Here is a 25,832-nt window from a genome sequence, read left to right on the forward strand (position 1 = left end):
TGTCGAGGGCGAAGGAGAGATGGCGGCGGAGCTTTCCGCCGCTGTCCGCGCGAAACCCTAGATCGGTAGGGGTGTCAGTGGGGTCGGTGGCAAACGCAGCGAACCTCGTAGTGCGTGTCCCGCCCCTCCACCTCTTTATATAGCGCAACGCGACAGGGGTCCGCCAACCATATTGGGTTGGGCGCCCCCGATCAGGGCGCGTCAGATCTAGACCCGATGGGCCGTTGGTCCCACACGGATGGGAGATCACTCTTAACACAAATCTCTTATACAAATCTACGTCACTTATTCTGCAAATCCAAGTCAATTATTTTGGGACGGAAGGAGTATTTAAAATCTTGCACAAATTTTTAAATACTACGGTAGAAGATTTCAAACATGAACTAGAAGTGGGCTCTTCGCGAGATCCAGTTTGCATGCGTAGTTTTAATTCAGGTTTGCGGGGAAACAGGAGTGTTCTATTTCGATCAACAGCGAGGAGCCAAACGTTTCTGATTCGTCCTTTGCATCTCCAGTATATTCTCATTTGACAATGTGAGGTGACTTTAGAAATGATAAACACAACGCACGAGGAACATGTCTTCAAAGTATTGTACTCTTCAGGACGGAGAAATTCTGGCCCGAAATCGGTCAGAAGTCAGAACCAGAACAGCGTCAAGGCACTAATTACCAACATTTTACCTGTACAAATGCATTACTATTGAAGCCTGAAGGGACACGACGGACAACACTGACTAGCACGACCGTGGATTGTCCCAAAACGACCAGCACGTATGAGGCTAGCATGTGGCACTTCCCAGAGCAAGACGAAGTTCTTGTAGAATTCACGTCATCGCCAGAATATGCAATCCAAGAAAAGAAGAAAACATAGGTCGTGTCGAGAAGCCAAATTAACACCACGGAAGGTCACTATCACCACCTTATCCGCACGAGCGTCCCAGCCACAGGTCGCGGATCGCGCAGCGCGCAGCTCAGGTCACTTTGATTGCACGATCGCATTAATCTAGTGATTGCACAGCAAACAGACCCTTTATTTTGATACTTATGTATAGGCTACATGTACAGTCCAACAAAGCTAAAATAGAATGAAGTTTTATCTAACCATGGCCGCATGCCATCGCAGAATATTACTACTCCCTCTGATCCATATTAATTGTCTCAAATTTGCCCAAATATGAATGTATTTATGCTGTGTCTACATAAATGTAATACTCCGCACGCTTAAGTTTGTAAACTCAGTAGTATATTATTAAATCTGCGGATGTGGATAGGCATCCCTCCTAAAGAAAATCGTGGCCTTAGGCAAGCTATTGCTGGCAATAAGTAAACATGGCCTGAAATTGGCATAGGGAGATTTCCTAGCTCTTGAAATAGAACTTAGAAAACGACAATGTTCTTCGACTGAACAAGACTTTATCACAAAAACACCACCTTACAGAGTTACAGTTGTCACTAATGCTGTAATGCACATACAGAATATCATTGAACCTGCAAGCTAAAGATCACTTCTTTATAGCATATTTAGGACAAAATCAAGATTTCTTGTATCTCTCAGATATGAATCTGGTCTCTAGAGATTCAGATCTACCTTACTGGCAAATGAACGCATCATTATAAGTAGACATAACCATCAGTTACCCACAAGTGTGTTTGATGGAGGAAACATAACTAATGAGCAGTTTGAGATAAGGATCAAATCATTCATCAAGGTATGAGCACAATTTATGCAAAAGATGTCTTGGAGAGCACAGTGTTCATTTATCCTAGGACATCACCAATATCGTTATGGTATTTCCATGGAAAAGGCTGGAACAAAGTGAAGGCTTCATGTCACAAAGTGAACTCTTGAAACAAATTCAATACAACATATGAGTATACAATACAAAAGAATATACTGTGTTTAAGGATGTATATATGTGCTTCATAACACAGCTGTAAATTATTCCCCCAAAGCCACAAGTATAGCGCAAATATTAAAAGTAACTCACAGTTTCCGTGTCAGGGATAGATTACAGTGTACATAAGGGCACTTGAGAAACATCCCTAGTCAGCCATTTTGTTCAAGCGATGAATCATACTCCTGGCAAGCCGATTACTGGGGTCAACCTTCAGAACCAAACGCAGGTCATCTGCTCCAAGCCTATATTTCTCGCTGCTCTCATATAGGAGAGCCCGCTGCACTAGCACCGACACATTCTCCTTATCTTGCTCTAGTATCTGCACAGTATATAAAACCAGCATAAGGCAAAGGAGACCTCCCAAAATATACTAGGTAACAAGTACTCCCTCTGAACTAAAACCACGACAAGAATTTAGAAACGGAGGGAGTACATCATAACATAGACATTGTAATACCTTAGAACAGTCAGCAATAGCCTTCTTGTACTCGCCAACCTCCTTGTAAGATGAAGCCCTTGATGACAAAACCTCTGCAATGCCAGCATTTTTTCCAGTCTTCTCAATGAGCAGGACAGCCCAAGACAACCATTTGATTGCATCGGCATACTGCCCACCCTTGTAATTTTCCATTCCTTTTGCCTTGGCAACAGATACTGTCAATCCAGACGGTGGTGGTGGGAGTCCCTCCAGCTCTGTGGTTGTGACACCACTATCACCACCACCACCAAACTCAGACTCCACATCTACCCAACCATCCATCTCACCAAACATGTCACCCCCACCACCACCATTACTCGCCACAGAAGCAGTCGGTGCAGATGTGGTCGAGGCAAACAAATTATCTAAAGGATCCAAACCAGAGTTCACCGCAGCAGCAGGCGCTGGAGCTGGTGCCGGCGCCGGCGGAGGCACAAAGCTCGAAGGTTTGGTACCGGAACTCTGGAAACCACCGAATCCAGCGTTGGCACCCGAACTCACGCCCTGAAACGCCCCAAATCCCTGATCCGATTTGACGGAACCCGTCTGCTTTGCAGCATTCAAAGACCCAGGCTTCGCCGAGAACGGATCAATGGAGCCGAACGGATCCTTCTTCTGCCCCGTGGGCTGTGCCACAGTCGCCGAGGCCATGCCCACCGGCTTCATCGGCCGGCCGCCAACCCCGTAACCACCAGATGCCATGGGCGCACCGGTGTTTTTCGGGAGCGTGCTCGCCATACCGCCCATCGAGAAGGAAGAGCTGTTGGTACCAGGGCTAGGGTTGGCGCTCGCCGGCTTGGATGGCTGGGCCGCCGCGGATCTGAGCGGCGCGTTGGACTGGGCTCGGGTTGAAGAGCCGAGCGCGGGGCCGAGCAGGTCGCTGAAGAGGTTGGGGTTGTTGGACTGGGGGAGGCCGATGCCGGAGGAAGGCGCGGCGGAGGCCCAGCTCCGGCCGAAGATGTCGCCGACCATGGAGGTGGGCCCGGATCCGGGCGCGGCAGTGGCGGCGGCGGGGGACGGCTGATGAGTCCAGGACGTCTTGACCGGCTGGTGCGACCACGTGGTTGTGGCGGCCGGCCTCGGCGAGGGGTTGGTGGCGCCGCCTTGCCTCTGGTCGCGGAGGGGGCGGGAGGTGGAGGAGCGGGAGGCGTTCGCGCCGAAGTCGAACTGGTAGGAGTCGAAGGAGGATGTTGTGGTGGGGCGGGTGGAGGATCGGTCGCCGGAGTAGGAGTTCATGGCGGCCGGAAACGGGGAAGATCTGCGAGGAGAGGAGAGACGAGGCGATGGGGGTTGGCTGCTCTCTCCTCTGTTTATTTTATTTTTTTTCTTTCTTTTCTGATGCCTCGTTGTTTCGGTGGAAGCTGCGGTGGGAGCATTATAGTAGGTCCGTGCCGGGAAGTGTGCGCTGTCGGGCCTGTTTGGGCCTCGCTTCCTTTCATGTTTGTTAGCACGTGCAAAGACTAGGGCGAACGTTGGCCCCGGTTGGGCCGATTGATGCTGTGTCGGTGAAAACTCTTTTTTTCTTCTTCTGCGTTTTTTTAGTCGACTCCTCGGCGTCGTCTTCGTCACAGCAGTGGTAACAGTTTTCTCCGGTGACTGTGGAGTGTGGAGGACTAGAGGAATACCTCAAGCGGATCTGCACTATCACTATCGGTTCCTATAATGGACCATTCTCGTATGAAAACAGTCATCACATTCTAAGTACAACCAAAAAAGTCTCAACATTCCCTAAAAAAAGTCTGAACATGGATTGTGTGCAATTGTTCATCTTAAAAGAGTAGTCTATTGTGTTCTTGGAAGTGGAAACGTGTAAGTGCTGTCGGTTTATAGGTTGTAGTGCTCGTCTTGACGCGTCGGCAGAGCTATCTTTTCCTTGTCCGATCCTTCCGAAGAGGAATGTTGTAACTGAAGAAATCTTTTTTTTCTCAACACTGTTGGCAACATGGAATGGTTTTAAGAACTTGTACACCAACAGAAAAGTGAAGGGATAAAATGGGATAAAATGGTCTTCACTAAAAAGATGTCGGGGAAGAAAAGAGGGTATAATGCGTGCCTTATTTATATAGGGTGGAAAAAATAATGTGTCATGTAGTAACCATTTTTCGAGCCAATAATAGGTGGCGAGACTTTTCATTTTCATTTTTAACAAAGAATTGATTTTATTTGTGGTAGCCAAGCGCGTCCTTTATTATCATGGAGTAATTGGCAAAAAAAGGCGCTTTCATTTACTTTTTTAAAAACGGATGGCGCTTTCATTCTTGAGTTGTGTCTCCTGGGTTGGATCATGGAAACCAATGGAGCTCCAATGAAGTATGGAACAGTCACTAGAAAAGTAGAAAGTCGTGACACACATCAGGTGGAGGTGCGGCAAATCTGTTTGGCACATAGACACATGCTTGATTTTTGTGTTTGATTATGTCATTTCTTTCACAACCGACAAAATACGAACATGCTTCATTGCTTCTCATACATGAGAGAAGTCAAACAGAGGTTTGTCATGCTTTCAAGTCTAACTTTTGAACTAGGAAACTCCGTTAGAGAAGGTTCCTACGAATTCCTAACTTCTATTTAGGAATTTCCATTCGACCCAAGCACAAGGAAACTCGCGCCATGACGTCTTTCCTAACCTAGAACTAGGTCGCATCAACCTATTTTTAAAAACTTCGTTGTCTCAATGTTGTTAAAACTTAAGTATATGAAGCCTTCGCCATAAAACCGTTGTATACAACCACTTTATGTTTTAATTATCATGCTTCGATACCCATGTACTAAGTATTGTTTGAGTGCAACAACAAAGTATCTTGTTTCCTAAAGTATATACATAACAATCGAATACATTTAGATGTCCATATTTTTCATAAAACTTGTGTTCTAAAATAAATGATTCACTAATACCTTTTTCACATATTGTTTTTCGCACATTTCTCCGATGATTGCTTTTTTAGTAATGTCCAACAACAATGCATGTGGTATCATATCGATAAGGTATGCTCACAAGCATGTGGACGAGTGGTGTGCCACCTGATGATGGTTGTACACGTGTGCGATTGCCTCATAATTATCTTTGTATCCTACTTATAAAGTTTGGAGTTGGTGGTCGTTCGTTCACTCTTTCCAATTATTCTCACTCCTGACGATTTATCTATTAAGCAACTCGTACATTAAAAAAACTGCCGATGGACAGGCATTTAGCTATTAGAAAGAAAAAATTCTATTGATATCTAGTCTCAATGGACACTGGTGGAACAACAACTTATATATACTAAGGGTGAAAGTGGTTAGGATAATTACCAACCGAATCCGTTTCCGAGCGCTGGTATAGGATATGGGAAGAGAATTAACTATCCGACTGGATACGGTATAGAATATGGTATGAGTGTTAAGTAGCGAATACTGGATTATCCGGTATTGCGGTCGGATAATCCGACACTAATAATTCAGATATTATATGTATTCTTCGAGCCTTTCCCCAATACGCACTACCCCGGCGGTGGCCGCCGCTCACACGTCCTCTCGCAATCATCCAGCTCACGCCTCTAGCTCCTTGTGTCATTGAACATTCGCTGTGTGTAGCCTCTGTTGAGTACTTTGACTTAGTGTCTCTCTCATATGCCATTATTAGTTATTACTTCTACGCGCACATTATTCGTTAATTAGTGTCCGTCTCTAATCTGGCACCGCTCTGCTACCTTATCATATCCGTTTCCACTTCCGAACCCACATCCGAACCATAACTGAATCGGTCAAAAAATATGGAATAGGACATGTTACAAGTATTATCTGACCACCCAATACATCAGAGCAAGGATCTAGGGACCAAACACTCCACGTGAAATTGAGTGCTAATGTTATGTAAAATATTTTGAAAAAAATATACAAATAAATATTCAACTATCCTATTAGCTTGGAATTTCACGTGAAGATAATACAGTTTTGTATCTTAATAAGAAATAATAATATGTCTTTTCTTACAAGAAATTTGGTCAAAATATAAAAACAATCCTAATTTTGTGCTAAGCCAAACTTCTTCAAGTTTTGACCAAATTTATAAAAAATGTATCAAGATCCAGAATATCAAATAAGTACTACCTAAATAGATATCACGATAGATTTAATAAAATTAATTTAGAGTCGTATAGGTTGGTTTTTTTCTATAAACTTTGTTAATAGTGGGCGGAGCCACTACACAAGCGATGGGCCCAATGAAATTCTTTGAGGCTTCATTAGATCTGTCTTTATCATGTTAGGTCCAGGTTACTTATTTTGAAACGGGGAGTAATAGAGTTGAACCTGTTAATTTTCTATTCTAACTTCGTCACTGTTGTTCAAAGTTTAATAAAATTTGACTCGGAACAAAATTAGTACTGAGTAGGAGTACTTGTTAATTTAGGAATGTAAAGAGTACTTTCTATGGTGTGTAACTAAAATAAATCGAACATTTATTAACTTTGTACGATCCTTTCTTGATACTATTTCGAAAAAGCTTTTTCCCCGCCTTCGAGTTTCGACTTTCGAGAGCTCGTGTCCCTACCAAACTCCTGCAGTACTCTCGTTTGTAGTCGACGGCTCGACGCTACTGTCCAAATGAACACCGGTGGTGCCACTGGTACCATCCACTACTGCACTACACGCCCACGCGGCGCGAGAGTGTGAGATTGTTCTAGTTGGCATGGCCCTGTCCAGGTCAGGGAAGGCAAGGCAACCAGCCCTGCAAAACGAAAGCAGCTTTTCCCACGGGAAAAGAAAAGAGAGGATTGGTTAAGAAGTGCGGAACTATCTAGAGGATATGATGACTTGTTTGCCCAAACCCGACGTGCCCAGCTGTAAGCTTTGGTAAGTGTCGTCATTAGCACCGGTAATAATAATGATGTCCTTTCGAGAGGGATCTATCAGCCGGCCACGTCCAAGCCTCTTCTGCACATGCGCCGAAACGGCGAGGCAGCGCGCATCCCATTCTCACTCGTGATCGAGACGAAGGCGGATCGAATTAAACAAGAATAACAAGACAGCTACGACTCTTTCTAGACGTCACGGAACCGTTTCTCGGTCACGACAGGTCACGGCTTAGGGCGGTTGGCTCTCTTTGGAGTAAAAAGGCTAGACTTTTTTCAAAAACAAATCTCTGTACCTACAATAACTCTTAGTATATTTTATACGGAGTCCAAATTCATGTATCTCTTCTGACCAAATAACTTCTACTAAGTTGCACTAAAATCACGATAAGTATTTAGAAACGAAAGGAGTGCTATATTGATTTTCTGTGTTTCAATTTTTGTAATATTCTTCAATATAACATGACATGCTATTCTGTGTATGTTCTACTAACTGTGATTCATAGTCCCTTACTACGGAAACACAAGAACACAAAAACGTGGTTAAAAAAAATCCCAATGGCTAACAAATGCAGCTGCACTTTTACTCTCGCACGAGCGCACGCTTGTGTCGGGTGGTCCGACCAGCCAAAGCGGAAGCAGCATGCAGTTTTTTTCCTGACGTTTAGCTTAACATGGTCGCATCGCTGCATGCAAACATATAAGCCCCCGCATGCCATCTTATCTTGCATTTAATTTTGATTTGAAGCATTCAAAAAGCCATAACTTTTGACTCGGGCATCAGAATTTTGATCCGTTTTTAAGGTTGGGTTTTTCGTGTTGAGCTCTTCAAAACTAGATCCCATATGTGTATGTTTGAACGATCTTTTAAAAAAAAGCAACTTTCTATTAAAAAAAGCGACTTTTGAGACCTGAGTTGTCTATCTTTGTTGTTAAGTTGTGTGTTATACAGTTCTTGTACTACTAGATATGTTTTGCCTGAAATGGGGATAAACGTGATAGCAAAGGTTGCTAGTATGAGAACCAAAGTTGCTAGTATAAAAGTCAAAATTACCGGTAGCTAAAGTTGCTAGTATGTGAGTCAAAGTTACCGGTATGTGAACCAAAGTTACTAGCACCAGAGTCAAAGTTGCGAGTATATGAGCCAAAGTTGCAAATATATGAACCAAAGTCACCGTTACGTGAGTTAAATTTGCCGGTATATGAACAAAGTTGTTAGTATGAAAAACTCATAGTTGTCAACACATAAGACAATATTGCCAACATACAAGACAAAATTGCCACCATGTCATACCAAAGTTGTTTGTGATAGAGTGAAAGTTGCTAGAGTTGAACAAAACTGTTACCGGTGGAAACCAAAGTTGCTAATATGAGAGACAAAGTTGCCATTATAGAAACCAAAGTTGGTTGTATGGAAGTCAAAGTTGCCGGCATAAGAGCCGAAATTGTTAGTATGTGAATCAAAGTTATCAGTATGTGAGTCAAAGTTGTCAGTATGTGAGTGAAAGTTGTTTAACATGTGAGAAGTAGTTGCTAATGTGAGAGTAAAATTTGCTAGTATGTGAGCAATAACTGTTAGTACCGGAGTTAAAGTTGCAGTTTTGAATTGAAACAAACCCGCCATTGATATGTGAGCCAAAGTTTGCTATGGGAGCAATAATTGCTCTTATGAGAGGCAAAGTTGCTAAATGAGAGTTAATTGCTGTTGTGAGAGCAACAATTGTTAGTATGTGACCAATAGTTGCTAGAATGAGAGGTACGAAAGACAAAGTTCCCGACACATTAGCAAAAGTTGCTAATTTGTGAACAGTTGTTGCTATAGCAACCAGAGTTGCTAGTACGTGAAAAGTTACTCATATAGAAGTCAAAGTGGCTAATTTGAGAGTCCAAATTGTCGACATAGAAACTAAAATTGCAAGTGTTTGAGTCAAAAGTGCAATATGCGAAAAAGTTGCCGATATAGCAGCCAAAGTTGCTAGTATGTGAAAAGTTGCAACCAGAAAAGTGAAAGCTCCCAACACATGAACCATAATTACCTACACGGGAGCCTCGTTAGCAAAGCAGAGAGAGTTGCGAAAAATGAGCCTAAGTTGCTTACTTTCAAGTGAAAGTTGCTACCCAGTAAAAATTTGTCGAAACATGCCCATATGGGATTAGTTCTCAAGAGCTCGTCCTCAGTAACCCAACGGTGAAAACGGATCACAATTTCGACCTTCGGTTCAGAAGTTATGGCTTTTTTAAAATTTCAAAATGGAAACAAATGTACGTGATGCTATTACTAGTTTAGTTTGTATGCAGCCAGCATGCATTGCATGGACGCTATAGGACAAAAAAAAGTTGATTAGCATCACGCGCACAAGAAGGGAAAAGAATCTCCATGCCTTTTCTGATTGGAGAGAACTTTTCATAACGGGAGGCCGCTCGGGAACTAATTGAGCAAACGTTTGCTCTCTAGTCACGTCCAAAATCCCCTAAAAAATTCACACAAACAGACAAGTTAAAAAAAAACTCAGACACATGGTGAGAGATTTTGAGCTTAAATATTTTATTCTAGATTCTGATTATTTGCACACTTAGGGAATATCGTATCTAAGGCGCGCGGAAAGAAAATCTTATATGATTGAGTTGTACACTGGAGCGATTGTCATCTAGATCGGCAGGGCAAGTGTTGAGATTCTTTTTTGCGATTGCTCAATCGGGTCCGGAGGTTGGAGAGTACGTCCGGGTCGTATAGCTATTTTTTTCCATATTTGACTCCGCAAACATTCTACTTTGGCAATATCGTACGTTTCTGCACATAAATTTTTGCCTACTTGCCACAAAATGAACGAGAAAAGTCAGTGTTATTTTAATATTATATTTTAATATTATCTCTACATGCAATGCCCCTTTGGCTAAAAATAAATCTCATTTCGTCTCTATCAAAAATCAAACTCGTGCTACTTTGACCGCCTTACTCTCTCCTCAAAAAGAAAAATAATCTCATATCAATAAAAAATCATGATGCTAAAAGAAATCATGCAAAATTCTTATGCCGATAAAAAAATTCATGATGCAAAGAAAAACTCATGCCATGCACAATAGACCTCTCTAACTCGTTAAAATGTCTCGTATGCCAACTCTTGTGGGTTCAAGGCTTTTCTTACGTCAAAATCCTTCATTCTCTCACATTTTGTGCTATCTGCTGACCAACAAAATTACATCATCCTTTCTCAAGTTTCTGTCGGACGGTTTCATGTAGGAGAATATCTCCTCTCACGCGCATTCAAAGACCATGGCTCCAAAAGTGGTAGACAATCACCACACCACTATCGCATGAGATCACCTATAGCGTCAGCTATAGCGCCATCACGAGAGAACCACCCCAAACTATACATGGGCATACCCGGGGCCAGGACGAGCTTTGGAAAGCCCAGTAGCCTCGAAGCTTGAAAATTGTCTTTTTGGACTACTAAAAATAATAATTTATGCATTTTCAGGATTGAAAATACCTATTTTTCAGGAAAACTATTTTTTAAATCCCTTTTGGGCTTTCGGGCCAGGCTTCGAGCTTGGCCCGGGACGTCGAGCGTCGAGCCGGGCCGAGTCACCCATGCACAGGTGGTATACTCTAAACATCCTCCCAAAGAAAAAAAAGGTATACTCTAAACATCACCCAATGACTATAACACCGTCTCTAATGATACCACTTTCGTATTCTATTTGTTGGTTCTGCATCTTGTTTGAGCTCGTTTAGTGCGAGATAGTCTAATATAATTAATTTTTTTTAGGAATAATATAATTACTCACGGCAGTTACGTGTGTCTAAATTGCTAAATATTTATTATAGCGCTCAATTTGGTCTTTTTCGTCGCAAAAACGCACGATGCGTTTTTATAGTTGTCTAAAAGATTGAACATCACTAAGAGAAGGTTTTTGAGAGACCATGCATTGTGAGTTGGTCTAAACAAAATTCAATACAATGAACAACTTACTTATGTTCAGCATCATTTTTTTCTGAAAAATAGGACATAATAAAAAAATCCAGAAAGAGATGAACCTATTTTTTACGTGAAAATGGTTAAAAATCCGCGACGCGTCCGATACAATCTACTCCCGTATCAGAGATCAGAAGTTTGTCTCTGACGAAGACCGACAGTCGACAGTCACCCCTCCTCTGACAAGGTTCTTCGCCACGCGTCCGCAAGATGCTGCACTCTGCGCTCTCTCATAATGTTGGGCAACTCCGCTTCGCCTTCTTCACCAGCACTTGTTCGCAGGAGGCACAGTTGCGTGAGCAGCACATTGACGCGACTCGGCACTCGGCAGCGAGGCCATGGCAGCACCGAAGCTGGACCGTACCCCGAGCATCCGCGACCGCGTCGAGGACACCCTCCACGCCCACCGCAACGAGCTCGTCGCCCTTCTTTCCAAGTGAGTGAGCGCGAGCTCGCTCCTGCACCGATCAGTCACCCCGACCAACTGTTCGATCCTATGCCTCGCTGACGCGTTGCTTCGTTTGGTGGCCGCAGGTACGTGAGCCAGGGGAAGGGGATCCTGCAGCCGCACCACATCCTCGACACGCTTGACGAGGTCCAGGGCTCCGTCGCCCACGCCCTCGCCGATGAGCCCTTCCTCGAAGTCATGCGCTCTGCGCAGGTACGCCGTCACATATCGCAGCGTCAGGTTTGGGTTGTGTGGGTATGCGTCCTTGATAACTTATGCCGTGCTGTGTGCTTGGTTTTTTTCTTTCGAGCAGGAGGCGATCGTGCTGCCTCCGTTCGTGGCCATCGCGGTGCGGCCGCGGCCCGGGGTGTGGGAGTTCGTCCGCGTAAACGTGCACGAGCTCAGCGTCGATCAGCTCAGTGTGTCGGAGTATCTCCGCTTCAAGGAGGAGCTCGTCGACGGCCAGTATGTGCTGCCCCTGTTCCTGCTATCTCTGCTCTCTGGCTGTTGCGCCTTTTGCCTCTTCTCTGGTGACATGTTTAGTGATAGGGGCATGGGAGAAATTAATTGGACGGTTAACCTTGGTTTTTGGGTGGGTGCCCTCACGGAATTTTGTCATGTTAAATAATCAACACTCCGATTTGGTGCTAGACACGGCTAGTTGTCGAAATTCTCGTTCCTTTCTGGAGCCACATACATCTGAGAACCGTGTAAGACTAATAATTTTTAAGCTACTTTCGTTAGATTATATTATCTGTGAGATGAATTTTGTTAGTAGCTTACGGTGAAAAGTAAATAAAGATTAGTTACCAGCTTTCGGGATCAGGACGGCTCTGTGATTGACTGCCGGAGCTCTGGTTTGAGATTTCCAGAGTGACAAACTGAACCTGAAGTTTGCTAAATCGTCCGCTGTTACAGTTATTATCACCATACCCTTGAGCTTTTCTCTCTCTCTCTCTCGAACACACTGTAACCTTAAGCTCATAGTGGATTCTAAAATGTCAGGCACAATGATCCGTATGTACTGGAGCTTGACTTTGAGCCATTCACTGCCTTGATCCCACGCCCGAATCGGTCGTCATCAATTGGAAATGGCGTGCAGTTTCTCAACAGGCACTTGTCTTCAATCTTGTTTCGCAACAGGGATTGCTTGGAGCCCCTGCTGGATTTCCTCCGTCGGCACCGGCACAAGGGGCATGTGAGTTTTGCTACCACTGTGCAAATTTTGTGAGAAACTTCAGAGTACAAGCTTATTATAGTGTCAATTTTGAAGCTTTGCATGTATTTCTGCAGGTGATGATGCTAAATGATAGGATACAGAGCGTGGGAAGGCTTCAGTCTGTACTGACCAAAGCTGAGGAGCACCTGTCGAAGTTCCCAGCTGACACACCATACTCACAATTTGCTAATCAGTTAGTTAATTTCCCTATCATATTGGTACTTTTTAGCACTCAAAGATAGCAGTTTGCCCTTTTTATTTTCTGTGACGTCTATTTGAAGGGGATTGAGTTCCTGCATAAACTGTACATTACCAATAGCCAATTTAGTGTTTCACTTTGTAATGTTTCTTTCCGAGAAGCAGTTATAGTGTTTGGCTCTTAGGCTTTGAGCATTTATAAGAAGCCGGCTGATTAAGTGACCTTTTGGAGGAAAATAAGCTCAAGTGGGACTCCGGCTGCTTAAACATTTCATTCAGGCGTTTAATAGCTTTCTGTGGTTAAACGACTTGTAATAGTCTTGCTGAAATGCCTTTAACCAGGTTTTGCTTTTGCAAATTTACCGATCATTGGTCAATGCAGCATAATATTATTCAATGGTATACAGAGCGTTAATTTTATAGAAGAAAGTAGATCCCAGAATAATTTAGATTTAACACATGGATCTGAAATTTTTGGTAACCTTCAGATTTCAAGAATGGGGCTTGGAGAAAGGTTGGGGTGATACAGCTGAACATATCTTGGAGATGATACATCTCCTTCTGGATGTTCTTCAAGCGCCTGATCCATCTACACTGGAGACATTCTTGGGGAGGATCCCAATGATCTTTAATGTTGTGATAGTATCTCCTCATGGATACTTCGGCCAAGCTAATGTGTTAGGCATGCCAGATACTGGAGGGCAGGTACAACTCATGACACAGCCAATGATATTTAGCTAGTCGTAGTGCCATTTTCTCATTTCTTTGACATCACCTTTCCATCCTTTTCTTTACTCAGATTGTCTACATATTGGACCAAGTTCGTGCATTGGAGAATGAGATGGTTCTTAGGTTAAAGAAACAAGGGCTTGATGTTACCCCTAAAATTCTCATCGTAAGTGCATTTTTATTCTCCTCAGTTTGCTGGTAAAAATTCATGTTCACTGAGTATATTTTCCAATCTCCACTCCCTTTCTCTAGTTTCTTTTTTCTTGGAGGAAAAATCCTGCCGTTGCTTTCTTTTACATCTTTTTAAGAAAACGGAAGATTTTTTTTGTTATGGTGGAAGTTTTATTGCCCCCGGATTCTGCATCCATGATGCATATAGACATAGTTTATTGCAAAACTCAAAAACTGTGACCAAATTTGAAAGTGTGACATGCCACACTCCACATCAAACTACAGTCTAGTGGTAGCACCCTGCACGCCAACCAAACCAGGACATAAACTCCATTGTAAACCACTCGAGCTTCTTGGGGATATGCTCCATCAGCTCCTTGTACTGCGACCGTTGTAGCAAAGGCCATAACCACAACCAGCTGATACACGAGAGTAGCACCTGCATGCATGATTGAATTTGTTTCTTGTCGAACATGATATCATTTCGGCATATAGACCAACAAAATGCTTTAGCCCCCACCAAAATAGGAGAGCGTTTTGGTTTATCCACCCAGTGTAGCCAAGACCAAAAATGTGTGCCATACTGCAAGATGGGATAATATAAAGCTAGCTGTTGCCCATGGTGCTGGGGTTACTTGAGGGTCGACTGTGGCATGTATGGTGTTCAGCAACTTGCCATGACATGTCCTTTTTCTTTTTCCCGGAGAATTTTGGATTTCTAATAATTTGGTTGTGTGCATCCTTAATTGGTGATGGGGCTGGGGGAGCTTCAACGAAGCTTACAGTTTCTAAGAAATAATACTACGAGCTGGGATAATATTGAAAGCCAGATGCCAGCATGTCAAGAAACACGTGCAATGGCACAATTAAATAAATGTCGAATGATTTGCTGCTCAAAGCAAAAGCTGCAATGCGTGTCCCCTTGACACTTGTGCTCAGTTAAATTATCTTTACTGTACCCATCCCTCTGCATAGGAATATTAGGAACCAAAGGAACTTTGCTTTTAAGTCGTTGTTTTAAGTGACAAAGATATTTCGATCTGAAATGAACAGGTGTATCCATTAATGCTGAAAACACAGAATGCACAGAAAAATTCCTAGTAGCGTGTAAATCCGGCCCAAAGGTGTCATGCTCCTCCGAGTGTTCACCGTTAGCCATTTTATTTACTATTTCTTGCCAAGCATCGCGGGGATGTGCAATAAGCACTGGTCTAAAATCAACATTAGGTTGTGTCATCCCAATTACTGAAGCAACAGTAACATGCTTTTTTCGGACAATGTTAAATAGGTGAGGATACATCGAACACAAAGCACTGTCTCCAAGCCATTTATCGGATTTTATCCTCCCAGAATCTCACTGATTCACAGTTTCTGACTCGGAAGGAGCCAAACTGAAGGAAGGACTCTTTAACCCACGTTAGTCCCTTCCAAAATGGGAATCCCATAGGATTGTCTTTTATCGAAGAAGCGGTTTTTGCCCCCAAGTACTTATTACACAGGAGAGATCGCCATAACCCATCCTCAGAGAGTAGTTTAAATATTTGCCATTTTATTATTCTTACGTGCTTCTATATATTGTATAGTTTGCAAATATTTTCTAGTGACTCTTTAGGGGAGCACTGCTAATCATGTGTTGCTTTTATGTGGTTTAGGTTACTCGATTAATACCAGATTCAAAAGGGACAACATGTAATCAGCGGCTTGAGAGAATAAGTGGTACTCAACATACTTTCATATTGCGTGTCCCCTTTAGAAATGAAAATGGGATACTCAGGAAATGGATATCAAGATTTGACGTGTGGCCCTATCTGGAGAAATTTGCAGAGGTGAATATCAGAGATGCTTCTTTCCTTATAAAAAAATTCCTGATGGCCCTACATTGTTATCTTATTTCCTGAAAATGTTCCAATGGAGGATCTTTACACTTCTAGCCTTCCAGGACATATATTGTAAAATATGTATTGTTTGGAATGATGACATATTTTATTACACACACCACAACTATTGAAGGGTAGAAGTTGCATATTTACAATGGTCACATAATTTTAGGTACAAATTTCTCACTAGAATTATGTATACGACCACTTCATCCGGGTGGAACAAGTTAGTACTTTAATTTGCTAGATTTAGTAGTACTTTAATTTTTGTGAATAAAAGGTCGGAATAAAATGCTTCTTTTATACAGGATGCTGCTGGTGAAATTGCTGCAGAATTACAGGGCACTCCAGACTTCATAATTGGGAACTACAGCGATGGAAATCTTGTGGCATCACTGCTGTCCTATAAGATGGGAATCACTCAGGTATGCCTTATTAAATTATGCTTGAGGTTCTGCACTTGTTTCCTTATTGATAATGTCGAAATATTCTTTGCAGTGTAATATTGCCCATGCTCTGGAAAAGACTAAATATCCAGATTCAGACATATATTGGAAGAAGTTTGATGAGAAGTACCATTTCTCTTGTCAGTTTACTGCTGATATTATCGCGATGAACAGTGCTGATTTTATAATCACTAGCACGTATCAAGAAATTGCTGGAAGGTTTCTTCTATTCTTGCTGGACGCACCATTTACTCTCTTAATTTGCACACATATAGTAGCATGCTATTTTGGCATGCATGAACAGTATATTATATTAGCTGTTAAGATACTGATCGATTAATGATTAATACCACGATAACATCTGGAGTTGTTGCTTGATGTATCTTGCATTGGTTCCGATGATACATCAGTATCTCAGAATACACTCATTCCTAATTCTTAAATTTTCTTGGTACGCAGCAAAAACACAGTTGGACAGTATGAGAGCCATACCGCTTTTACTCTTCCTGGTCTGTACCGCATCGTCCATGGGATTGATGTTTTTGATCCAAAGTTCAACATAGTCTCTCCTGGAGCAGACATGTCCATATATTTTCCTTATACTGAAAAGGCCAGGCGGCTCACTGCCCTTCATGGTTCAATTGAGAGCTTGATCTATGACCCAGAGCAAAACGACGAACACATGTGAGAACTCTCTGTTATCTTGTTGAACGTCACAATATTATTTTCTAGTGATTATATAGTTGTGAATCTTCTCGCATGATAATTAATGTTCTTCTTCGCAGTGGACATCTGGATGACCGATCAAAACCCATTCTCTTCTCCATGGCAAGACTTGACCGGGTTAAGAACATAACCGGACTGGTCGAGGGTTATAGTAAAAATGCTAAGCTAAGGGAACTGGTAAACCTTGTTGTGGTTGCTGGCTATAACGATGTCAACAAATCCAAGGACAGAGAAGAGATCGCAGAGATAGAAAAGATGCACGAACTTATCAAAACATATAACTTGTCTGGGCAGTTCCGTTGGATCTCAGCTCAGACGAACAGGGCTCGCAACGGTGAGCTGTATCGCTACATCGCAGATACTCACGGTGCCTTTGTGCAGGTATGGTTGGAAAGTCTTAACTTGTGACTATATGCGAATTTTGGGTGGAAGGGGGTCCTATCCTAGTCCCTTACATACTGACTAACAATATAAATGTATCTTGTTAACTACAGCCAGCCTTGTATGAAGCATTTGGTCTCACTGTTGTGGAGGCCATGACCTGCGGACTTCCTACTTTCGCAACACTGCATGGAGGGCCTGCTGAGATAATAGAACATGGAGTCTCAGGTTTCCACATCGACCCTTACCATCCTGATCAGGCTGCTAGTCTGATGGCAGACTTCTTTGAACAATGCAAACAAGAACCCGATCATTGGGTTAAGATATCTGACAAGGGCCTTCAGCGTATATATGAGAAGTTAGTACTGTCAGTTCTGTTTTAGGCAGGTGCGCAGCTGGTGGTTTTCAATGCTCCATTATGATTGATATTTGTTTTCTCTGGTGCTGTTTAGGTATACATGGAAGATTTACTCTGAGAGGCTCATGACACTTGCTGGGGTTTATGGCTTTTGGAAGTATGTTTCGAAGCTTGAGAGGCGGGAGACAAGGCGATACCTTGAGATGTTCTACATATTGAAGTTCCGTGAGCTGGTATGCATTAACCTTATCGCTTTTTGCTCCCAGAAATATCTAGTTTTATGTCGTCTGAGTGTTTGATATTTCATTATTATGCAATATTGAACTCACATAGAACAATCACACTTTCACTCTCGAGATAATGGACTGTAAACTATCTTATTTGAAAGAGATTAACTTTTGATAGGTTTCTCTTTTTCGTTCATGCAGGTGAAGAGTGTGCCGCTTGCACTAGATCAGGCACACTGACTCTTCCGTCCCCAGTTCTCAAATGCCTTCCTGAACTGTTGTCTGCTCGTTTCTGCAAGAAAAATATTCATGTCATCAGTGTGAAGAAGGGAATAAGATGCAGCTGATGACCCATAATAAAAGTTGTCTACTAATGCGCCCAGCGAGTGGTGAACTCGGGAGTCTGTAAATTAGGACTTGAAATCTGTTAGTTATGTACATGAGTGGCTGATACACTTGTTGGCAAATTGTACGCATTCGCCATGCTGTTTATGTTTTTAAAGCTTTTGCTTACACGACAGGCATTTGGCCTGTAAACTCTATGAAATCAGTTGCAGTTTCCGCACATCAGGTATGTGCCAATGGGGGTGTAACTGTTCTTCTGAAACTCGAGTGTTACTCAATGTATGGTGTAATGTCGCCAGTGCCCCGTATCCTTGTTTCCTCCTTACACAGACAAAACAGATTTTTTGTTTTGTTTTGGAAATGTACAAAACAGAATAAAATCTTTACTACTGTACACAATTGCCTGCTTGACTAGTTAATCAATCGAGCTGTGCATCATCGCGGCCCGCCAAAATTCTGCGCATGGAGCAATTTGAGAAGGTCAACTGCGCTCCAAGCGCCCAGGGTTGGGCTCTGGCAGGCCGGGCACCACCACCGCGGCGCGGCAGAGCGGGCACGTGGGCCTCACCCGGAACCACGCCTCGATGCACGAGGCGTGGAACCCGTGGCCGCAGCCCGGCACGAACCGCCCGGCCTCGCCGCCGTGCCCGAACTCCACCAGGCACACAGCGCACTCCGCCTTCTCCGCAGCGTCCCCTGAATCTGATTCTGACGGCCCGTCCACGCGCACGGGCGACGCCGGGACCGGCATCCTGACCTTGTTCTCGCCGCGCTCCGGGTCGATCGGCCGTTGAGCGGATGACGAGGACGAGGCGGCGTTGTCGTCCCTCCTCGGCGCTACGTCTTTCCTGCACTGCCATAGGAACTTCCAGAAGAGGTATAGCAGGATGAGCGCGACGCTGGCCGCCGCGACCGCCGACGAGGCCCGGCTCTTGACGTGCCCATGGCCACCGCCCGCGACCGGCAACGGCGAGGGGAAAGGAGCGATGCCACCGCCCGCACCGTCGTCCATTCAGAGCTCCCTAGCTAATTGTGGAGATGAGAAGCTTCTTAACCTGATCGATGCAACCAAGCTAGTGGCACACTGGCACTTTAAGGACATACTCCAGAATGCATGGTAGGCTGGTAACTGGAGTAGAACGACCTTTATTTAACCCAGCGATTAATCCGAATTGGTCGATCCGTTGCTTAGCTTTCATTGGAGGAACTAAGAAGAAAGTCTTTTCCGGCGAAGGTAGCCAACGATTAATTACGATTTGCGTCCATGAAACTTGGCCTACTCTCACTTACTTGGGTGGTTATCAGGGCCATGCCGTTTGGTTGGAATCCTTCCGTTCTCGAAAGGAACCTGGAACTAAACAACTCCTAATTTATTGTCAATTAAGATTCGGTAGTTGATATGATTTTGCTTAACAATTCTGGGGTCCTAATGATATGTTTATCGGGCTGCGTCGCTGATTAATTAGTTAGCATGTGACAAATTGCAACTGACAAGTACGGAGTAGTAGTAAACAAGTACGAGTACAACCATTTGCTGAGGTGTGTAGCTCTTGGTTCAGCGTGGCCTCCATCGTCCGCGTGGCGGTTGACCATACTTTTTTTAAGCAAAGAGTCTTTGAGAACTCGAGATAAAAGATATGGTGACATTCTTGTGATTTTTTTCCGTTCTATTTGATCCTGATGCTCTAAAAGTCAACGAGAGAGAGGACAGCTGCAACACACTAATTATCTGGCATTTAGAACAGTGGAGATGTCCTAACTTGATATTTCAAGTCTGTGATACTGATATTTCGGTGTTTAGATGTTTCGGGAAGTTGATTCCCAGGGAGGGATATTTCTTTGCGGACAAGAGAGAGCTTTATTGATTAAGTAATAATGCTTACAAAGTTGCCATCCTCATAAGGAGTTAAAGTTGAATTCAATGGATGGATATTTCTTTGCGGACAAGATAGAGCTTTATTGATTAAGTAATATGTAGTAATATGTTCACCTCTGAACAAATCTTTTTTTTTCTTTTTAAACATTCAGATAATGTTTCCTACACTACGAGTGTTATCAGAAGATAAAAGAAGCAAGGCGTGCAACATCTAGTGTCGGTGGTTAGGTTAAATAATTACCATACTCTGTTGAATATGTTCCTGCTGCAAAGCAAAAGAACCTGTAAGGCCTACTTGGTGTTCCAATGGTAGTTCTAATGGAACTGCGAATTGCTATTTGCCCGTGCTACTTGTTTTGGATGAAGATCACAAGTTACTTTGCTTTACATCTAAAATTTGTCAATTTCACGATGGATCTGTCAATTTACATGGTGTATGCCTAGACACAGTTGGTTTCAATGCCCTGATTTTAGAACCTAGCAGCTTATGAATAACATGGCACCAATTTGTAGGTCATGGAAATCTACAGCTAGCTTTTAGTTGTAATTTCTGCTAGTTTGGCACTAACATATGATCTCGTATGAAATTACTTCGGCTGGATATGATGTATCGGTATCTTTCTATGTGCTGTTTGTTATCCTTTATATTGAGCTGACATTGTTGAAAGGAAAAAGTAAATCTGATAAGTGAAAGCATGATGGAAGACGGCGATGGGGAAAGGAGAACGAGGAAGAATCATAATCTTTGACTATGTTAACTTTTGGTTACAGTCAAACCAAGATTTCTCATGTGGTCCATTTAGGCCAACCCTGGCTGCTTTGGTCTGCTTTATTTCCGCGGGGCGAGCGTGTGAGATCGCGCGGGGGCGAGCACGCGCGGGACACGTGTCATTTCCGGGATCGGGGGATTTCCTTTTTGGTCACGGGCGGCACCTGGTCGGCGCGTACTGCATACACGAGATCGTGCGTGCGTACCCTTAGCCAAGCCCATATATGTTATGACCCGAATGTGTTCTAAGGTATCTCCCAACCAAACTTCAACAAATATCAAAACCCCAACAAATCAACCACCTATATATGTTGTAACTCGCTAACGGCTGCATATGTAAAAGGTGACAGGTAGGGCTTTTTATAGAGAAGTCACGGGAGAAGTGAGGGAGAGGGATAGGAAGATTGAACTCGGATGAGAGGAAGTTTGCTACGTCAATGATCAAGTGGAGAGCCTGGCCTGCTTGGACTGGACTCCCGGGGTGGTTATAGCTGCTACCTTTTTTTTAATCGGTTATAGCGCTTTTTTTGGACCTGTCTAATGGGCAAGCGTCTGATTTGAAAACTGTAAACAATCGTCTGGCGCCTAATTTGAAAACTTCCTTGAGGAAGGTAGAGGTGCCATAAAGGATCATTCTATTCTCCTCTCACAATACCACAAAGGTAAAATGAGCTCCACTAATGGCTTCCTTGAGGACGAAGACCGGACCCTTCTTGATCGGGGCAGCACTCCACAAAACTTAGAGGCTCCCAATCCAATCCAATCCTCGAGCTCGTCACACCAAGGAGTAGCACGGGGCAACTGCTTCCGTCTAGGGTTTCCCAAAACCCAAAAGAAACGAAATCCACAAAGCAAACAACGGGAATCAATTTTTTGACTTAACCCGAGATCTAACTCTTCTCCTCCAATCCTCAAAGAATCAACAAGGGGAGGGGGGGGGGGGCTCTATGGAGGAAGATCTAGAAGAAATTGACTTTTGGTGTTCTTGAAAAAGAGTGATGTTCTTGGCTTGAAGATTGGGCAAAAGACCCGTTAGGGATGAAGGGGTAGTTATATGGGGTCCCCAAATTCGAACTGTTATGCACTTAAAACTGCATGTCCGGAAGTTCTGGTAATTCAAGGAATAACCGGAAGTTCCGCATTTTTTCCGAAACCAACCGAGAGCACCTGGAGGTTCTGGCGGAGGTTGGGGCGGAATTTCCAGCCCCTGTGGAGCTAGAGCGCACATTTCAACTTGGACTTTGATTTTTGTTTCTCTCTCAATTTGGGTAGGCTTTTTAGTGAGTGCAAAACATATGTTTGTGTATGTGAAAGTGATTCACCCATTACCTTCCCTTGTGGAGCCGCTAACACCGCTATGCATCTTTCCATCTTAAAGGTCCACTCATCGTCTTGTGCCAAGTTCTTTATAAAATCTGAAATGCTTAGCACACGATTATATGTCACAACACGTTGTCATCACCACATAAACCACTTAGCAGAGAAATGCCCTTTCACCAACTTTAGTTGATTTTTTCTTGTCAAAATTGACCAACTTATGATCAATATTAAAAATTTCACTAAAATTTTAGCTAGGTAAATATCTTGCGCGACAAATATGGGCTAAAATTAGACATAATCCAAACATAATTAGGGAAGGGTAGGTGCGACGTGGGCAGTGGATTACATGCACACTGTACATGTAAACTGTTAACTGTATATCTATGAACGACCTTTATTTACGTGCCCGAGTGTATAAAAAACGTGAAAAGACCATACAACAATGACATTTCTTTGTACAATCTAAACAAAATGTACATTTCCATGCACATCAATCAACTAAACAAAAAAACAAGGATTGACAACAGAACCACGCGTTCAGCCTTGCAGCACAACCACCGCCGGCGCAGCCACGCGTACGGGCCCATCCTTGTGCGCCTCCACGGCGTTGGGCTCGCCGAATGCCGCGACGCGGCAGAGCGGGCACGTCGAGTTTGCCCGGAACCAGCGATCGATGCACTCCACGTGGAACCGGTGCCCGCACGAGGGCAGGAGCCGGCCCTTCTCCCCGTCCGCCATCTCCGCCAGGCACACCGCGCACTCCACGGCACCAGCCTCCGCGCCGTGCACGAAAACAGGCAGCAGCGCCGAGATGTCGCCGCGCCTCGGCGCCCCCGGCTTGTTGTTGCCAGCGGCGCCGGAGACGGGCATCATGTCGTGCGGGCGCGCCGACACGGTGAGCCGGTAGAGCCGCCAGAAGCACACGGCGAGGACGGCCGCCACGCCGAACGCCACGAGCACCGCGTAGGCGCGGAACTTGACCTCGCTGCTCGGCGCCAACGGGTCCATCTCAGAGGAGCTCGACATGTCGATCGATCTGCCTGCCTGTGTTTGACGATGTGGGAAATGGTGATCGATCGATCGAAGGCGAGGTGGTGGAGATGCTGTTTGTGTCTGCTCGACCATGTGTGCGATATATATAAGATGATACTTTGCCCCTAACCACCACAGTTCGTGTCCTAAAATATGTTATCTTGAGGCCGGGCTGCGTGACTAAATGCACAGAGCTACAAGCATATTCGGCACATGCTGTGGCACGCGACGGGAAGAAAATGTCTGCAAGGAGAGGTTACCCATTAGTTAAACAAGTCTAGGTGAGCAAAACAGGTCCAGGATCTAACATATCGTGTAGCTAGGCGCTTTGCCGTCCACGTTCCGATAAGCGGCGTTCTTCCGATGAGTTCAGCGCAGAATGGGTATTCACGCGATTCTCCGGCTCTTCGGGTGGTCAACCCTTCCCGCGGCTATTCTCCCACAAACCCGAGCAAACATGACCCTTATCTCGAAAGCAGAACGGCCGGGCAGAATCAAAAGATGACTCCGGAGTCGGGACGAACCCATAGGTTCGACCGTTCGTCCGTAATCCCATCTTATTTTCAATTTATAACACTAACGTAATCCCTTCTTCTTTTCGTTCTATGACAATATCTGAAAAACCATATTTGCTGATCGGTCCGACAGAGCATGCACGGTCGTCAATGTTGTAACACATCACTGACAAACGGGAAGCCACCTGTCAGTAAAGGTTCGTCTGAAGCCCACCTCTCATCATGGCAGAGCACTTCCAGTGACAGGTACCAGACTCTTCAACAAACTAGATGATCCCCGTTCGTTGCTGCGGAACATTTATCAAAATTTTTGTTAGAAAAGATGTGCACAAAAGAAGAAAAAAAGATGCTAAATTGTTCATTGCTAAAATGTTGCTACGCACACATGCATATTTGTGAAGATAAAATCATACACTGCTCTTCCCAAGTTAATCGAATATTTTTTAATTCAGTCATTCAGAAATTGGAAGATCCGAGACATCCCTGTATTTTGTATCACCGGCTATAAAGAAGAAAACAAAGAACAGTGCAAATCCAAAAACTATAAAGAAATCCATTCTTCTTGCATGGAATTCTTCATATTATTGATAAATATCAAATTAAGATTATAGGAAAGCTATAAGATATATTCAAGTGTAGCAAACATTGAGGTGTCTCGGATACAAATTAGTGATCAAATTATTATGAGTGTAAGTAATACTATACTGTAAGGTTGAAGGCCGCCGAGTTTTAGTATCTACTGCTAGCATATTGAAAGTTCTCCTGTATGTTTTGAAAAATGCAATCTTGTCAAAACGGAAATAATTTGGTATAAAGGCAAGGAAGATAATGCAGAATTTGGGGTAAATATGTTAATATACATTACCTGATATATTACCAGAATGCTGGATTTTTCTCAATTTTCTGTCCCGGTGGTCTTGTCTGCACAGCTGCATAAGTACGGTAGCTGAACAGTGTATTTTGGAGAGAGAAAAGTTAGTTCTATTGATGAGAATAATTGATATTGGATGTGATAAATAGTAAATACGCTTGCTTGTGTCACTTGGGAGGAGTAAGATCAAGTTCCGTTGAGCTGGACATGAGGAGAGCATTTCTCATATGAAGCATGGAAGAAAATGTAGTAAGAATAACTACTAAAATGTTCTTTGAAGTAGTATCCATGCGAGCATGGTAGGATTTGCCTGCATTAGCAAAATTGTTATTAAATGCATGGTGTCGGAAGTGTTATTGTACCTGCTTGATATCTTGGTATCATCTTTGCTAAAATCAATGCTTCGTTTTACACTCGTCCTGATGTAGAAAGTGATTATTGGAGTCAATATTTTTAAGAGAGCAATTTAGTAAGCATGTACACCAGTAAAGCAGTACCTTGTTTCTTTATGTTGTTTCTGAAAACTTTTTTGTGTATCACTTAGAGGTGTGGTCTCATATGAGGCCTCTATGATATGGACCATTGCGCTGGAAAATAAGATTCTTTAGAAAATCCAAAAGTAAAGTTTTGTGAATAATTTTCCTGGATTAAATTTGTGAACCTCTGAGTACTTGGGGTGGTGGAAGATGGAAGGGACAATAGTTTATTATCATCTGATAACCTGATATTTTTTTCACAATTCAAGTGAATATGCAGGACACATACAAATGGAAAAAAATATCAATAAGTGGAAATTCACCTTAGCACAATTTTGGGTTCATATGATTCACCTTAGCATAGTATACACCAAAGAGCCATAACCTAAAAAGACAAATCATCTTAACACACAGAGAAAGATACAATGAGAGGGAGAACAACTCGATTCAGTGGAGAAAATTGGGTGACGATACAAAGCAGATAAGAGATAACAATTAAATTCAATTAAGGTATTGCATCAAAATTCAAGTGCACAAACCTGAGAAGCAACTCAACCTCGAATGTATTAGCTCGAATCAGTTATATAACAACATAGTAGAACTAATATGAGAAAAAAAAGCAGAGCATTCAAATGCTTTTCAAGCGATTCAAATTCATCTCCC

At 43.3% G+C, this 25,832-nt stretch overlaps 4 protein-coding genes across 5 annotated transcripts; 1 reads left to right on the forward strand and 3 right to left on the reverse strand.

Moving 5' to 3' along the window:
• Positions 1 to 1,813: 1,813 nt before the first annotated feature.
• On the reverse strand, positions 1,814 to 3,736 carry LOC100846748 (translation initiation factor IF-2). Its single transcript, XM_003557902.4, has 2 exons — positions 2,356 to 3,736; positions 1,814 to 2,217 (listed from the first exon to the last, which is right to left on the reverse strand). Exons 1-2 carry the CDS (start codon positions 3,610 to 3,612, stop codon positions 2,044 to 2,046), a joined length of 1,431 nt encoding a protein of 476 aa, XP_003557950.1. The 5' UTR covers positions 3,613 to 3,736; the 3' UTR covers positions 1,814 to 2,043.
• A 7,700-nt stretch (positions 3,737 to 11,436) lies between these two features.
• Positions 11,437 to 18,618, forward strand: LOC100820943 (sucrose synthase 4). Of its 2 annotated transcripts, none has more exons than XM_024457554.1 (15): positions 11,437 to 11,621; positions 11,720 to 11,846; positions 11,947 to 12,098; positions 12,639 to 12,831; positions 12,927 to 13,045; positions 13,539 to 13,755; positions 13,850 to 13,945; positions 15,603 to 15,776; positions 16,136 to 16,252; positions 16,326 to 16,492; positions 16,733 to 16,957; positions 17,059 to 17,380; positions 17,494 to 17,738; positions 17,833 to 17,971; positions 18,144 to 18,618. In XM_024457554.1, exons 1-15 carry the CDS (start codon positions 11,524 to 11,526, stop codon positions 18,168 to 18,170), a joined length of 2,418 nt encoding a protein of 805 aa, XP_024313322.1. In that variant the 5' UTR covers positions 11,437 to 11,523; the 3' UTR covers positions 18,171 to 18,618. The 2 variants fall into 2 exon arrangements, with proteins under 2 accessions (XP_024313322.1, XP_003557951.1); XM_003557903.4 differs by having other exon boundaries at positions 18,167 to 18,618.
• On the reverse strand, positions 18,406 to 19,557 carry LOC104582369 (E3 ubiquitin-protein ligase EL5). Its single transcript, XM_010231855.2, has one exon. The coding sequence runs from the start codon at positions 19,320 to 19,322 to the stop codon at positions 18,792 to 18,794; it is 531 nt and encodes a 176-aa protein (XP_010230157.1). The 5' UTR covers positions 19,323 to 19,557; the 3' UTR covers positions 18,406 to 18,791.
• Positions 19,558 to 22,657: 3,100 nt separating this feature from the next.
• LOC104582370 (E3 ubiquitin-protein ligase EL5) lies at positions 22,658 to 23,410 on the reverse strand. Its single transcript, XM_010231856.2, has one exon. It carries the CDS (start codon positions 23,398 to 23,400, stop codon positions 22,813 to 22,815), a length of 588 nt encoding a protein of 195 aa, XP_010230158.2. The 5' UTR covers positions 23,401 to 23,410; the 3' UTR covers positions 22,658 to 22,812.
• Between the last annotated feature and the right edge of the window lie 2,422 nt (positions 23,411 to 25,832).

The sequence above is a fragment of the Brachypodium distachyon genome, chromosome 1 (assembly GCF_000005505.3).
Source record: "Brachypodium distachyon strain Bd21 chromosome 1, Brachypodium_distachyon_v3.0, whole genome shotgun sequence".
Classification (NCBI taxonomy): domain Eukaryota; kingdom Viridiplantae; phylum Streptophyta; class Magnoliopsida; order Poales; family Poaceae; genus Brachypodium; species Brachypodium distachyon.

Bases quoted from the DNA above. Each gene is read 5' to 3' on its own strand.
- LOC100846748 (XM_003557902.4), bottom strand. From the start codon at position 3,612: ATGAACTCCTACTCCGGCGACCGATCCTCCACCCGCCCCACCACAACA. The intron at 2,218-2,355 runs GTATTACAATGT...TATACTGTGCAG, and splicing joins CTATTGCTGACTGTTCTAAG to ATACTAGAGCAAGATAAGGA.
- LOC100820943 (XM_003557903.4), top strand. From the start codon at position 11,524: ATGGCAGCACCGAAGCTGGACCGTACCCCGAGCATCCGCGACCGCGTC. The intron at 15,777-16,135 runs GTGAATATCAGA...TCTTTTATACAG, and splicing joins ATCTGGAGAAATTTGCAGAG to GATGCTGCTGGTGAAATTGC. The intron at 16,958-17,058 runs GTGAGAACTCTC...TCTTCTTCGCAG, and splicing joins GAGCAAAACGACGAACACAT to TGGACATCTGGATGACCGAT.
- LOC104582369 (XM_010231855.2), bottom strand. From the start codon at position 19,322: ATGGACGACGGTGCGGGCGGTGGCATCGCTCCTTTCCCCTCGCCGTTG.
- LOC104582370 (XM_010231856.2), bottom strand. From the start codon at position 23,400: ATGGTCGAGCAGACACAAACAGCATCTCCACCACCTCGCCTTCGATCG.